The sequence below is a fragment of the Melozone crissalis genome, unplaced genomic scaffold (genome assembly GCF_028551555.1).
Source record: "Melozone crissalis strain CALT ecotype California unplaced genomic scaffold, PUWL_Pcris_2 ptg000007l_1, whole genome shotgun sequence".
NCBI classification, from domain to species: Eukaryota; Metazoa; Chordata; class Aves; order Passeriformes; family Passerellidae; genus Melozone; species Melozone crissalis.
The window spans coordinates 1,480,611-1,494,023 of record NW_026535785.1 but is presented as its reverse complement, the minus strand read 5'-3'; the positions used below and the strand labels follow the sequence as shown (position 1 = coordinate 1,494,023).

Below are 13,413 nucleotides of genomic sequence, written 5' to 3'. Positions count from 1 at the left end.
CTTGAAGGGGAGATGTCACAGAAAATCAGGTGCTTTAGGGGTGGTCTTTATGCTGTAAATTTGCTTTGTGTTTTCTAAAATGAAGGCAGCCTTCTCCTAAACCAAATAACCAATAAAGGTGCTCAGACTGCAAGGGCTGATCTGAGATATCATAGGTTGGACTTGATGGTCCCAAAAGTCTTTTCCAACCTAATTCATTCTGTGGTTCTGAATGAAATGAAGAGTGTCTCAGCCCCTGAGGCTCCCAGGTGTGACTGTGCTCAGGGAACCAACCCCAGGCTGCTGCTCCTGCCCAGCCATGTTCCACCACGTGGCATTTGTCACCCTGGGACACAAACCAACCCAAGGACCTTCCCTGGGAGCACCAGAGGCACCAGGGATGGAAACCTGCTCTGAAACTGGGTGGAAATGTGCCTGCTGAATAATCTGTGAGCAGCCAGCCCTCCCCTGTGGGTTTTACACCCCCACTTGACTGTCCCTCACCAGACCCCAGTTCCCCTGCCCAGAGAAAACATTTCTCAGAAATATTTCAGAAATATTTCTCAGAAATATCTCAGAAATATTTCTCAGAAATATCTCAGAAATATTTCTCAGAAATATCTCAGAAATGTTTCAGCAGAAACAAGTGGATCAAGCAGCCTGGTTTATCCTCCTCATCTGAGGAGGAGGAAGCAATAAAATTCACACTTATTACCCACACCTAACAGGGTTTGGTGGCACTCTGGAACATCCATGGGGATGTTTGTCCAAAGAGAAACTTGGAAGCAAGGCCCAGAGGGAATTCAGGAGAGGAAGGGAGGTGGGGGATGAGGCTCCTACCGTTCCTGGCGTGTCCATTGGTGGTGTAAAAGCCGTTCCTGACCGGGAGCCGGCCCGTCAGCAGGGCTGCCCTTGCTGCAAACAACACAAACACTTCTTTACAGCCAGGTATTAAAGCCTGAATATAGGTATTTATATTGCTATATGATATTATTGTAGGAGGATGAGGGCTGCACACTGACTGGAGTCACAGCCAGCCACTAAATCACTCACACTCTCCCATGAGCCACGGGGAGAATCAGTTCTGAGGCATCATTTGAGTAATTCCAGCTGAAATTTGGCCCCTTTGTTAAATTAGTCACACTGAAGAGTCATTCCTCTGAATAGTCAAAGGAGGAACCCTTACAGCTCAGTTATATATATATTTATTATGTATTTAAGAGGAAATCCTAGCACAAACTGATTAGATGCTCAAGGCTAAGCTTTCGAGCTTGACTGAACAAAAATCATGAAATACAAAGAAAGAGCTGTCCAGCTTTGACAATAAAAGTCAAGTCCTGACTGCAGGGAATATTTAAACAGATGTTTAACTTCAAGCATATGCAGTGCCACCACTGGCTTAGCAGGATTTCAGCATATTTTAAATGCCTTTTCTGAGCAAGGACATCATCAACACACTGGCAAGTGCTATCCTAAATGAGAGCCCAAACAAAAAAATATAAAGCTCCTGTTCTTCATTTTTGCTTCAGTTCTTGGCAGCTAATCAGGTTTGAGAGGAAAAAAGCAAGCAAAAAAAGAGAAACCACCTCACAGAAAAAACAACAAGGAGAAAAATATCTGCCTCTCCCAGACCCAAACGTTCCTTTTATCTCCTGTCCCTGTCCCAGGAGTCCTGTAAGACACCAGGGGCAAAAGCAGGACACAAACTGCTGCCTTTCCTTGCATGAAAGGCTCACCAGAGCCAACAGAACCAGACCAAATATGTCCAGCAACAGATCAGATCCTGCTTTGTTTAACCCAAAATAAGAAAGATGAAAAAATTGCAATGACTGGGGCTGGAGTACTGAACTGGAATGGTACAAAAATCCTGATCACTGAAACAGTGCTTTGCACAAACTGAGAGCTGTCGGGTTTCCAATCCAAACAGAAATAAGAAGGGAGCAAAATGCAAGATCAAAGCAGCAAATGTGATCTGTGGCCTGGGGGCAGGACTGGCTTGGTTGTCAGCCCATGTCAGAGGCTGGCACACACCCCAAACTCCTCAGAGGGAGGAGATGTCCCTCATGCTGACACGGTTCCAAGTGCTCTGTACTTACAGGGAGAGCAGAGGGGGCTGGCAGTGTAGAAATCCAGGAACAGCATCCCTTCTGCAGCCATCTGGTCCAGGTTAGGGGTTTCCTTGGAGGGCTCTCCAAAAGCTCCCAAATCCCCCCAGCCCATCTGGAAAAGGAACACACCAGAAGATGTCAAAGTCCTTTCCACAACCTCATTTTTGGGCCCACATATCACTGTCATTGTACCCTTTAATTTATAAATGTTTACAGCGCTCATCTCCCTACTCAGCACCTCACAAATGTGACACAAATGTGACACAAATGATCTCTGCCAGCCCTGTGGAGCAGGGAACTCTCACACTTTCCCCTGCTGGGTGGGAAACTGAGCACACACAGGATTAAATGATTTATTAACAGGGATTAAAGCACTTGCAAGGAGCCCAGCGCCTTCACTGTTACTCAGAGGCCTGAGGCACACCCAGAGCAAGGAGGAAGTTACACGTGGTTTACTCGGGGTTGTGCAGCTGCACGTCTGAGCCCTGCTGTGCTGGGGCCCAGGATTGCACCTCAGCCTCTGCAGGACTGCAAACACAAGGACAAGGCCTGAACTCCAAAGCAGCACAGCAGGAAAAGCCAGGAAATGTTTGCAAAGCCAGAGGAACCTGCCAGAGGCACCAGCAGTCCCTGTGCTTATCTGCAGGACTGTGCCTTCACCCTGCTCTTCCTCCTGATCCTGAGGGGTCACACAGCAGGAGAACCCCAACATTGCCATCAGGGCTCTGTGCTCACTGCTGGAAAATTGGGAAAAGCTCAGCTCCAGGCAGAAGGTTCTGGAAGGGAGCAGCTCAATGGGCACCACAGGTGCTGTGGGAAAGGCAAGGTGTGTGTCAGGTGAGCCATGGATGCATCCAGATCCTCGGGGAACCACCTGGTGCCATCAGATAAGGAAATCACTGCAGAGATGGTTTCTGAGTTAAGGAGCATCCCTGGGATGAGGGATTAAAATGGATCCAATGGATTCACCCCCAAGTTCTTGATTTTTCTTTATCATCAAGGGAGAAAGACAAAAAGAATCTCACATTGCTGTAATTCCAGAGTCACAGAGGGTGAAGGGAAAAAACGCAGGGAGAGGTGTTTTTAACGAACACATTAAATAAATCAATATTAATAAATCAATATTAATAAATCAGTAAAGCTGCAGACAGAAGCCTCGTGCTGTACCAACACCTCCAGAGTGGGAGAACCCCTGTCCCAGAGCGCTTTCCTCTGGAAAATTACAAATGCCAGCCTGGGAGGGGGAAATATTCCTGAATGGAAAATGGAGATCACTGAGCTTGGGAAACACCCTGAGTCCCAGCTGTGCCCAGTCCCCACCCTGTCCCCAGCCCAGAGCACTCAGTGCCACCTCCAGTCCTTCCCTGGGCACTCCAGACCTGCCTGGGCAGCCCCTGCCAGAGGCTCAGCTGGCTGGAAAAGCAGGGGGTTCTCCTGCTCAGGAATGTGGGGACACCATGGAACAACGGGCAGGACAAACTGGCAAAAAGGGAAGGTTTGCCCACCCTCGTGAGCTCCTTGAGCAGCTTCAAACAGCAACAAACACATTTCCACCACAAACACACCTGGAAGGGGACAGGAAATTATCAGCAGAGAAGCAAACTGGGTAGATGGCAGCGACCTGAATGTGTTGGAAATTAATATAATTCCTTATCCATGTGGCCAAGGGTGCAAAACTGAAAAGATTTTGAGTTAGAAATAAATCTGTGATAATTCCTGCTCTTCAGTAATTTACTGTCATTTTTTCTCTTCCCAGTTCAGAGAGCAATAACGAGCAGAATTACTTTTCTTGTTTAGTTTTTCAGGAGGCCACCAAGCCCCTCCTTGTGACCAACAATCATCAGGGTAGGAAGGGAATTCTGCCAGTGGCACCTGGGGCAGGTGACACAGGGACACGTCCAGGTGGCTTTGGGATAGCTCCAGACAGGACACCCCACATCCCTGGGCAGCTGTGCCAGGGCTGTGCCACCCTCCATGGGCACAGGCTCTCCCTCGCGTTCAGAGGGAACCTCTCGTGGTTTGGTTCATGGACAGTGCACCTCCTCCTGTCCCTGGGAACAGCCTGGCACCGTCCTGTGACACCCACGGGAGCGTTCGTACGGATTGATGGGACCCTGTCAGCCGGACCTTCCCCGAACGGACCCGCCCGGCTCCCGATGCCCCCTCAGCCGGACCCGCCCGGCTCACGGTGTCCCCTCAGCCGGACCTGCCCCGCTCCCGGTGCCCCCTCAGCCTCTCAGCGCTCCGGGCCCCGCACACCCGTCCCTCCATATCGCCACCCCGTCCCCGCGGTGCCGCACTCACGTCGTCCATGAGCAGCAGGACGATGTTGGTGGCTGTGGCGGCGGCGGGGCCCAGCAGGGCCCAGCACAGCCCCAGCGGGCCCAGGGCCCAGCGCAGCCCCCGCGGCCCCGGCGCCGCGCTCGCCATGGCAACCGGGCCGCGCGCGCCACGTGACCGCGCCGCGCCACGTGACCCCCCGCGCGCACCGCGTGACCCGGCGGGACCGGGAGGGGCGGGGCCAAGATGGCGGTGTGCATCGCCGTGATCGCCAAGGAGGTGCGGACGGACACGGGGGGACAGCGGGAAACCGGGACAGCGGGACACGGGGGGACAGCGGGCCCAGATGGCGTCATGAGGCCTGAGTGGGGCCGGGTGGAGCAGCGAGGTGTGAACGGGGAGCGGAGGCCTCAGGTTGAGGGGAACAGGGGTCAGTGGGGTCTGGGGAGGGGTGAGGGGAAAGAGGCCAGGGCTGTGGGGCGGGTGAGGTTGTGGGGTATGGGAAAATGGAATGGCAAGGTTTTGGGTTGTTGGGTTCAGAGGAACAGGGGTCAGTGGGGTCTGGGGAATGCTGAGGGGAAAGAGGCCAGAGCTCTGGTTTTGGGGTCTGAGCAGGGCCGTGGCTGTGGCAGGTTTTGGGGTATGGGAGAGGGGAATGGGCAGGATTTCGGGTTGTGGGGTTAAGGAAAACGCTATTAGTGGGGTCTGGGGAAGGGCGAGGGCAGAAGGGCGGGGCCTCAGGTTGTGGAGGACAAGAGATCAGTGGGGTCTGGGAAGGGTGAGGGGAGAGGTGCTCTGGTTTCAGGGTCTGAGCAGGGCTGGACTGTGGGGTAGGGGAGTGGGCAGGATCTCGGGTTGTGGGGTCTGGATGGGGGTGAGGGAAGCAGAACAGAGCCAGGGACAGGGGGGCAGCCCTGGGGGAAATGGGCTGGGCTGGGGCAGCCAGCACAGGCACAGTGTGAGGGTGCTCTGGGCTGTCCTGCTGCAGGGACAGAAGGGTTTTCCTTGGCACAGACAGGCACAGGCTCTGCTGGGGCAGGAGAGCACAGAGACCCGAGCCTTGTGTGCTGCCTGTGCCAGTGGGTCTCCTGCCATGGGGACAGCTGTGCTCCAGAGGGGCCGTGCTGGGAACACAAAGGGTTAACCAGCTCTGGCAGCAGCAGTCCCCAGGCAGTGTGGCTTGCTCTGCTCCAGAATTACCCCCTGTACATCCGGAGCGTCCCCACGGAGAACGAGCTCAAGTTCCACTACACTGTGCACACCTCCCTGGACGTGGTGGATGAGAAGATCTCAGCCATGGGCAAAGCCCTGGTGGACCAGAGGGAGCTCTACCTGGGGCTCCTCTACCCCACTGAAGACTACAAGGTGTATCCTTGTCGTGCTTTGGGCCAGGCCTTTGTGGGTTTGGTTTAATCTCAGAATATCCTGAGCTGGAAGGGATCATCCAGTCCAACCCCAGCCCTGCACAGCACCCCAACAACCCACCCTGGGCATCCCTGAGGGCATTGTCCAACCTCTCTTGGGGCTCTGGCAGCCTCAGGGCTGTGCCCATTCCCTGGGGAGCCTGGGCAGTGCCCAGCACCCTCTGGGGGAAAAACCTTTCCTTGATATCCAACCTAAACCTCCCTGACACAGCTCTAGCCGTTCCCTGGGTGCTGTCCCTGTCCCAGAGAGATCAGTGTCGCAGACATTTTTTCACAGAAATCCTTTCTTTCAGATTTCTGCATTTTCTGGGAAGCAGAGGCCCCAGAGGAGAATGTAAACAATGGTTATCAGCTGCTGTGGAGTGCAATAGGATGCACCTGTGATTGGTTCATGTTCCCATGTTTATAATTAAGGGCCAATCACAGGAGCAAGCTGGGAACAGAGACCCTGGACACAGAACTTTGTTATAGATTCTTTCTTTCTATTCTTAGCTTAGCAGCCTCTGCAACTTCTCTCTTTATTCTTATTAGTATAGTTATAATGTATTATATATCATATATCAATAAATCCAGCCTTCTGATCAAGAAACAAGATTCTCGTCCTTCTCTCCCCAAGCGACCTCCTCAGGTCGCAGTAATAAGATCAGCTCAGTGCCTGCCCCTCACGGGGAGGTTCCCCCATGTTTCCTGTCCCTCTGGGCACAGCCCAGCCTGCTTTCTGCTGTGTGGGAGCAGCTCCTTGACCCCTGCCCAGCTATGGCTACGTGACCAACTCCAAGGTGAAGTTTGTCATGGTGGTGGATTCCTCCAACACAGCCCTGAGGGACAACGAGATCCGCAGTGTGAGTGTCCCAGAGCAGAGCCAGCCCCCCAGGGGCTGCTGAGGAACCCACAATTGATGGATTCACCTCCAGCCCCCCAGGGGCTGCCCCTGCCAGCCCCCCAGGCTGCTGGGGAACCCACAATTGATGGATTCACCTCCAGCCCCCCAGGCTGCTGGGGAACCCACAATTGATGGATTCACCTCCCCTCCCTTTGCAGATGTTCCGCAAGCTGCACAACTCCTACACAGACATCATGTGTAACCCCTTCTACAACCCTGGGGACAGGATCCATTCCAGGTGAGTGCCTTGTCCACGTGGGTCTCTGGCACCTTCCTGGCATTTTCAGGGCACCTCTGATGCCACAGGACCAACCTGTGCTTGGCCAGTTCAGGTGTGTGCTCTTGGAGCCCTAATGAGAGCAGTGGTGTTGGTTTGGGGCTGTTCCTACTCCTGAAAAACTGAAGGCATCATAAAAAGTTCTGCTGAGCTCCCACTGCTACCTCAGAACTGGGGTTACAAACATTAAGCCAAAAAATGTATCTTTTTGTGAGAAATAATTACCTGAAAATAGAGGTAATAATAATCCCCAATAATAATAACAACCCCCAAACAAACATAGAATTAACCCCAGAACTAACCCCCCAAAGAAAACCCAAACAAAAATACAAACCATGATGATAAATCATTAACCAGTCACCCACCAAATTTTACGTTCTTGTAGCTTGATTGACCGTCCTAGAGGTCTTTTGCAGATTTGATATTTGTGAATATCAAAGTGTAATAAGTAGAACAGGTTAAAGAGTGAACAAGGGCCCTTGTCCAGGGTTTATCCTCGGGTAGGGACAAACATTCAGCCCATGGAATTCCTCACCTGTGAGGGTCAGTGTCCCCCATTCCCACTGTAACCTCACAGGGAATTTCAATAAATTGGGAGTTTCTGTTTCTTGGCAAGAACAACTCTGCAGACACAGAACAATAGCCAGGATAAGATCTGTCCTTACCTCATCTTAATTAAAAGTCATTAATCCCTCAACAGCCTGTGCTGTAAAGAGGAAAACCCTGTGTCCAGGCAGAGGCAGGGTGAGAAAGTGGTTTTGTTACAAAAGCTGTGCAGAATGAGCTGCTTCCCTTAATAATCTCTCTTTATTCCCCTCTCCAGGGCTTTTGATACCATGGTGAACTCCATGATGATGCAGGTGTGCTGAGCCCCTTCCCACCCCCCTGGGAAACATTCCCTGTGTGCAGGAGCATGCCTGCACTGCTGTAAATATTCCATTCTGTGTCATAATTTAAATTTGTTCTGTGTAAAATAAACCTGACACCTGCAAGCTTTGCCTGGATTTGTAGTTCAGCAAACACAAACCACTGCTCAGGGACTGATGGCATGGTTTGGGTGGGAAGGGACACTAAAGCCACCTCATAGGGACATCTTCAGTGTCCCAGGCTGCTCCTGGAACAAGAGGAGCTCCAAGATTCCTTCCAACCCAAACCTTTCCAGTAGTTTCCCTGCCTGGGCTGATTTCTGGGTGCCTCAGGTGCTGTTATCACTTTGCACAGTGACTCCCAGCCCAGGTAGAGCAGCTGGAATGAACCCACCCCATCCAGGCATGGATTAAGCCATCAGGATTGCACAGCTGCCTGCCTCATCCCAAATTCATCTCCATCAGCATCTCCCCCTCCCCTGCAGCTCCCTGCTGCTCTAATTACAGACTCCCAAATCAGCAGCAGGTATTTATGTGGAATAAAGCACAAATTGCACTGAAAAGCACCCCAGCTCCATCACAGGAGATGCAGGCACACACAGCTCTGCTGCAAGCACCTCCTCAGTTCAAAACCACAGAAACCAGCTAAAAATAACAGATCTGCCCAGCCCCAGGAGCCTGGACAAAGCCAGAACTGCACATGAACTTCACACAGCAGGATCATTTATTTTAAAAATAAGTAACAGTTACAAATACTTTCTCAAACAGAACTTAAGCACATTTTATCAGCAACCACCTGGAATATCATGGGAGGTTCAAGCCTCTCCCACCATCTCCACAAGGCACAGCTGTGCACTGTTATCCACAAACATTTCCAGCTAAAAAAGTTGGCTGTTTTCACTCACAGAGATGGCAGCTCAGTGTTGCCTCTTCCACAAGAGAGTCCAAATACCCCAAAGTAGTTTTTTTATTTAAAAATAACCCTCAAAAATGTATAATCCTATCAAACAGAAGCCCTAGAAAAAGCTGGTTTACAGTCTAAGCCTAAGGGTAGCTCAAATCAAGGTCGGTCTCAGCAGCTCTGAGGACAATATCAACACAACATGCAGAGTTAAGGCCCCAAGCTTTAAAAAAATCTAGAGATCTTAAAGGGGGAAAAAAAAAAATCAGTGGGATTTTTAGCCTGGCAATGCCCCTGAGCTGTGAAAAGCTGCTTTAGGAGTCGGTTGCATCTGCTGCATCTGGGTTAGAGGGATCCTAAGCAAGGATCCTGAAAGATTAGAGGGAGAATTACATAATAAAACCCATTTCCATGCAGAACTTCTCCCAGGAATGCTGTCTGCCTGGGTTCCCAGCCTGCCCATTCTAACACAAAGCTTTTCCTTTAAAAACACGGGGCTGCATAAACACAAATCCAGCAGGGAAGGGAAGAGCCAGGACCCTTAACTTGCCTGGTACCCAGCTCCTGTGGTGCTCTTTGGTCCTGAGCCTCCTGCAGGGCTCCCACCATCCCCAAATGTGACTCCAGAGCAGGAATGGTGATGGGAACAAAGAGACCAGACCAAATGGCACCAGTGAAGGTGGTTTTGTAATGCTGCCATGCAAGAAATGAAGTGAGGAGTTGCCAGCACCCTGTGACCCCTGGAGCTTGGAATAAAAGCAGGAGGGAGGGAAGAGGGGTTTGCTGACAGCGAAACTAAAAAAGAGGAAGGATTTTGTGACACCCGGGTCTTGTTTAACTACCACGGAGATACAGAGGCTCCCAGAGAAACAAGAGATGCTTTTTCCCTGTCCTGGATGTGCAAACACAGCAAGCTAAAAACCAGACCCAAACCACTTCAGGCCTCCCAAGAGGAAGGTCACACACAGGGCTGATGATGGAAAAGCTCCCCAGCAATCAGATCTGGAGCTGCAACACAAAACCTTCTCCATGGATTTGGGAAAGGAAACAGTCTCTAGGCTCTCAGAAGAAGAGAAAGCTGAGCATCCAGCTGCTGTAGGAAGAGCTGAGGAGCTTCATGGCCAAGCAGTGGTATGGAGGGCAGGCATGCAGTCAGGCAGGAGCCAAACCAAACTCTCCAGGACAGCCTTTTCCATGGGATAAGGAGGAGTCTTGATGGTCTGGGAGATCTCCTCCCTTCCCAGGACAGAGTTCTCTGGAATGAGCCTGTTCTCCGTGCCAACACAACGCTCTGGGCAGAGCCGAGGTGGGATGAGCTCTCCTGGGTGCTGGCAGCATGGAGCAGGTCCCATCTTCCCTCCTGCAGCCCAGCACGGGGCTCACCAGCAATCCTCACGGCCAGGCAGATGGCATTCTTAAAATTAATCTGGTTTTTGGCTTGGGCAGGCGTATTTTTAAATCTCTCCAATCCCATCTCCTCATTTCAGTCCCGTTGGCATCACCAGGCAGTCCAGCCTCTTCTAGTATGGAAAATACCAAGGCAGCAGCCTGGCCCGACCCCTGCACAGGAACAAAACCAACACCCTGAAGCACAGGGGCACCACTCCCTGCTCCTTCAGCCTTCCAAGGGCTGGGGACCCCCAAAACTAGAGGATCCCCACAGCCAGGCCCAGCTCTGGGACTGGTCAGGCTGGGACAGTGCAATGACCACCCACCACTCCCCAAATTCCTGCAGGGACAGGTGACAATTCCAACATTCCAGATATTCCTTCCCTCCAGAGCCCTCCTCCATCCTCCCAACCACACCAGAGTGTGTGGGAAGGGCACAGCAAAGCCCACCCTGCTGCACACCTGAGGAGCCCACAGGGGCACAGCAAAGCCCACCCTGCTGCACACTTGAGCAGCCCCCATGCCCAGACTCACCTGTAGGTTCTCCCCCTGACCCGGGGCTGCTGCCCATAGGGGCCCCCCCAGCGGCCCAGCCCGCCCCGGGCATGGCAGCAGCCCCGGTAGCCGCCGCGGTCCGTGCTGCTGATGCCGGGCATGTTGGTCCTCTTGGGCAGCACCTGCAGGGCAGGGAGGGGCTGCTGGAGCTGGGGTTTGGCCCACACCAGGCAGGCAGGGCTGGGAAAGGTGGGAAGAACCCCCTGGGGGCTCCCCCAGCTCTCACCTTGATGACGCGGCCCCTGAAGACGCTCTCGTCCAGCTCCACCGCGGCCTTGACGGAGCTCTGCTCCTCAAACTCGATGTAGGCATAGCTGTGTGTGGGCAATGGTGTGAGCAGAGCCCCAGGGACACCCTGCAGCCCCCCAGCCCCCCCTGCACACTGCACTGACCCTTTGGGGTGGCCCGAGAACTTGTCACAGAGGATGGTGACGCGGTTGATCTGCCCACAGCTGTTGAAGTGAGACTCCAGCTCTTCTGCTGTGCCCCCGTAATCCACCTGCAATGACAGCCCCAGCCCTCAGCTCTCTGGCATCTGATGCCTTGGGGTTCAGCTTTTACATTTTTCAGGTTCTCTGCTGCATGGTGTGTAACTCTGAAACTTCCTGTGAGGTGTTAGTAGGGTCTCTTCACAGGGTGGTTGGACAAAACAATCCCTTCCCAGCTGGAGAATCAAGGACAGCCTTAGCCAAAAAGCACAAACAGCTGTGAAGGGAAGGGAGCAAGGCAGGGGGTTGAGACTTCATGAGCTGGAGCTGTAACTGGACAGTTAAACCCAATATGTAGATGAACCAAAACTTATAAAAGTGTAAAAACTTGTGCCTGGGATCCACCTTGGATTCAACCTGGGTGCAGCCCTGGCCAGGCTCTTGTGCTGCCCAAGGCCTTGCAGTAAATACCTACACTGTCCATTTAGCTCTGTCAGGTCTCTGTTCCAGACCAGCCTCTCAAGGCAGCAGATCCACACCCCAGCAAGGGAGGCAAAGGGCCCAGCTGGCCCCACTCACCCCCCAGCACAGCTCAGCCCCTGCTGAGGGTCAGGGGACCCTCCCAGCTCTGAGTGCTCCCGCCTGGAACACAAATCCAACAGACAACCTGCCCTGTTTTGAAGGAACAAGCAACACCCCACAACCCACAGCTTCCAGGGGGATAAGATTGCAACAAGTGAGCTGCGAATGGCAGATAATGAGCTACGTTCCCAGGCTGGGCACAGGGGAAACACCTGGGACAGGAACAGCCAGGCTTTGGGGAGGAGCAGATCCAGACAGGGATTTGGGACACACACCCAGCTGGGCACTGAGCAGGGCTCCCACTTACATTGCCCACGTAGATGGAACGCTGGTCAGCCTCCACCTTCTCCTTGGTAGTCAGTGGGAAGAGAGCTGTGGAGAGGAGAGATTTGTCATGGACAGAGGGACACATCTGTCTGCTCCCAGCACAGCCACCCTGAGCTCCTCAGATCCCTCTCACATCCAGGTGTACCCAAACCCTCACACGGCTGCCTCCTCCTCTGCCCCCTTGCCCCTTTTCTTTTCACTGTGACTCCTCTACTGGGGCTGTTGGTACTAAACTCAATTACTTAATTGAATTAAATACAATTAAGTTAATTTACTACATCTGGGCCCACACAGGTAGGGGGTTAGAGCTGATAGAATGTGCATTAGCAGGCCTGGAACCCCCCTCATCCACATTATGTGTCCAGTCCCAGAGAGGCAGAGCCAAATCCTCTGGCTCCAGTTGTCACCCTGTGCCCCAGAGGTGTCGCTAGGGAGGGACAGAAGCACCCTGTGACAGCCCATACCTGCTTCTGAGCTCATGAACAGGTGATTGTCAGCTTCCAGCTGCAGCTCCTTCAGCCTCTCATCCTCCTTCTCTATTTCCCGCAGTTTGGCTTTGATGGCCTCCAGCTCCTGCATCCCAAACCAAGAATTGCAGAGCAGCACTCGGAGCAGGGACACCCCAGGTGTAAAAGGGTCCCCATTTCCTTTGGGAAGCCGGTTCCCCGTGCAGGCAGGCACTCACCGGGTCCTGAACATCCTGCTCCTCCTCCGCGCTGTTCCCCTCCTGGGCGCTGGGGTCTGAGCCCTCATCCACTGCCTTGCACACGGCTGCCACCTCTGCCACGTCCCAGGGCGCCGCCTCCGCTTGCAGGGACGGCGGGTCCTGCCACCAGATCTCCGAAGTGTCCAGGAAGAGAGGACTGGGCAGGAGAGGGGGCAAAAGGCATTGAACCAACAGCCATTTAACGTCTCGGCTAAAGCACAGCCCCCGCCAGGCAAGGGCGTTTCCAGCAGGAGGATGGAGCGGTGACTTTAACGCAGCTGCTTCTCCGTGCAGCAAAGCCCCAGCACTGCAAAGAGCAGCCAAAGGGCTGCGGTTCACACTGACGGGGTTCCCAGCCCACGGGGGCTGCAGAGGGAACGGGGCAGCAGCTGCCCTAAAGCGGCGGGTAGGGACGGGAACGGGCAGGCAGCACACGGCCACCGGCAGAGCGGCGAGCAGCCGAAGCAGAGCCGCACCCTCCCAACCCCCGAGGGGCGCACGGAGGGACACGCCCTGCCACCCTGGGGAGCGGAGCGCCGCCCGGCTGCAGCCCACGGAGCGGTGTCCGGGCGGTGCTCAGCCGTGCCCGGGCTGTGTCGGGCGGTGCCCAGCCATGCCCAGGCTGTGCCCAGCCGTGTCCCGGAGCCGAGCCCGTCCGGAGGCCCCGCGGCCCCGGCCCCGCACGCACCTGGCCCGGCCCCCGAACAT

General features: G+C 53.7%; 3 protein-coding genes across 4 annotated transcripts in view; 1 reads left to right on the top strand and 2 right to left on the bottom strand.

The window, feature by feature from the left end:
- Nucleotides 1-4,476, bottom strand: part of GALNS (galactosamine (N-acetyl)-6-sulfatase) — a 95,492-nt gene extending 91,016 nt beyond the window's left edge. For both annotated transcript variants that reach the window (XR_008482721.1, XM_054269435.1), the window contains exons 1-3: nt 4,392-4,476; nt 2,076-2,199; nt 820-894 (exon numbers count right to left, since the gene is read on the bottom strand). Coding sequence is in view for 1 of the 2 variants with exons in the window: in XM_054269435.1 (XP_054125410.1) it covers nt 820-894; nt 2,076-2,199; nt 4,392-4,400 (208 nt within the window). In the remaining variant the exon portion in view is untranslated. The remainder of the gene's footprint in view (nt 1-819; nt 895-2,075; nt 2,200-4,391) is intronic.
- Nucleotides 4,477-4,575: 99 nt separating this feature from the next.
- On the top strand, nt 4,576-7,943 carry TRAPPC2L (trafficking protein particle complex subunit 2L). The gene is made up of 5 exons (XM_054269448.1): nt 4,576-4,646; nt 5,562-5,734; nt 6,546-6,633; nt 6,833-6,912; nt 7,775-7,943. Exons 1-5 carry the CDS (start codon nt 4,614-4,616, stop codon nt 7,818-7,820), a joined length of 420 nt encoding a protein of 139 aa, XP_054125423.1. The 5' UTR covers nt 4,576-4,613; the 3' UTR covers nt 7,821-7,943.
- Nucleotides 7,944-10,238: 2,295 nt separating this feature from the next.
- On the bottom strand, nt 10,239-13,413 carry PABPN1L (PABPN1 like, cytoplasmic). The gene is made up of 8 exons (XM_054269444.1): nt 13,394-13,413; nt 12,685-12,862; nt 12,464-12,572; nt 11,980-12,044; nt 11,055-11,161; nt 10,889-10,976; nt 10,642-10,784; nt 10,239-10,278 (listed from the first exon to the last, which is right to left on the bottom strand). Exons 1-8 carry the CDS (start codon nt 13,411-13,413, stop codon nt 10,239-10,241), a joined length of 750 nt encoding a protein of 249 aa, XP_054125419.1.

Coding starts and splice junctions, on each gene's coding strand:
- TRAPPC2L (XM_054269448.1), top strand. CDS start 4,614: ATGGCGGTGTGCATCGCCGTGATCGCCAAGGAG. Junction 4,647..5,561: donor TCGCCGTGATCGCCAAGGAG/GTGCGGACGGAC, acceptor GCTCTGCTCCAG/AATTACCCCCTGTACATCCG. Junction 5,735..6,545: donor CCCACTGAAGACTACAAGGT/GTATCCTTGTCG, acceptor ACCCCTGCCCAG/CTATGGCTACGTGACCAACT.
- PABPN1L (XM_054269444.1), bottom strand. CDS start 13,413: ATGTTCGGGGGCCGGGCCAG. Junction 12,045..12,463: donor GTTCATGAGCTCAGAAGCAG/GTATGGGCTGTC, acceptor TCCTCTCCACAG/CTCTCTTCCCACTGACTACC. Junction 10,785..10,888: donor TCAGGGGCCGCGTCATCAAG/GTGAGAGCTGGG, acceptor CCTGCCCTGCAG/GTGCTGCCCAAGAGGACCAA.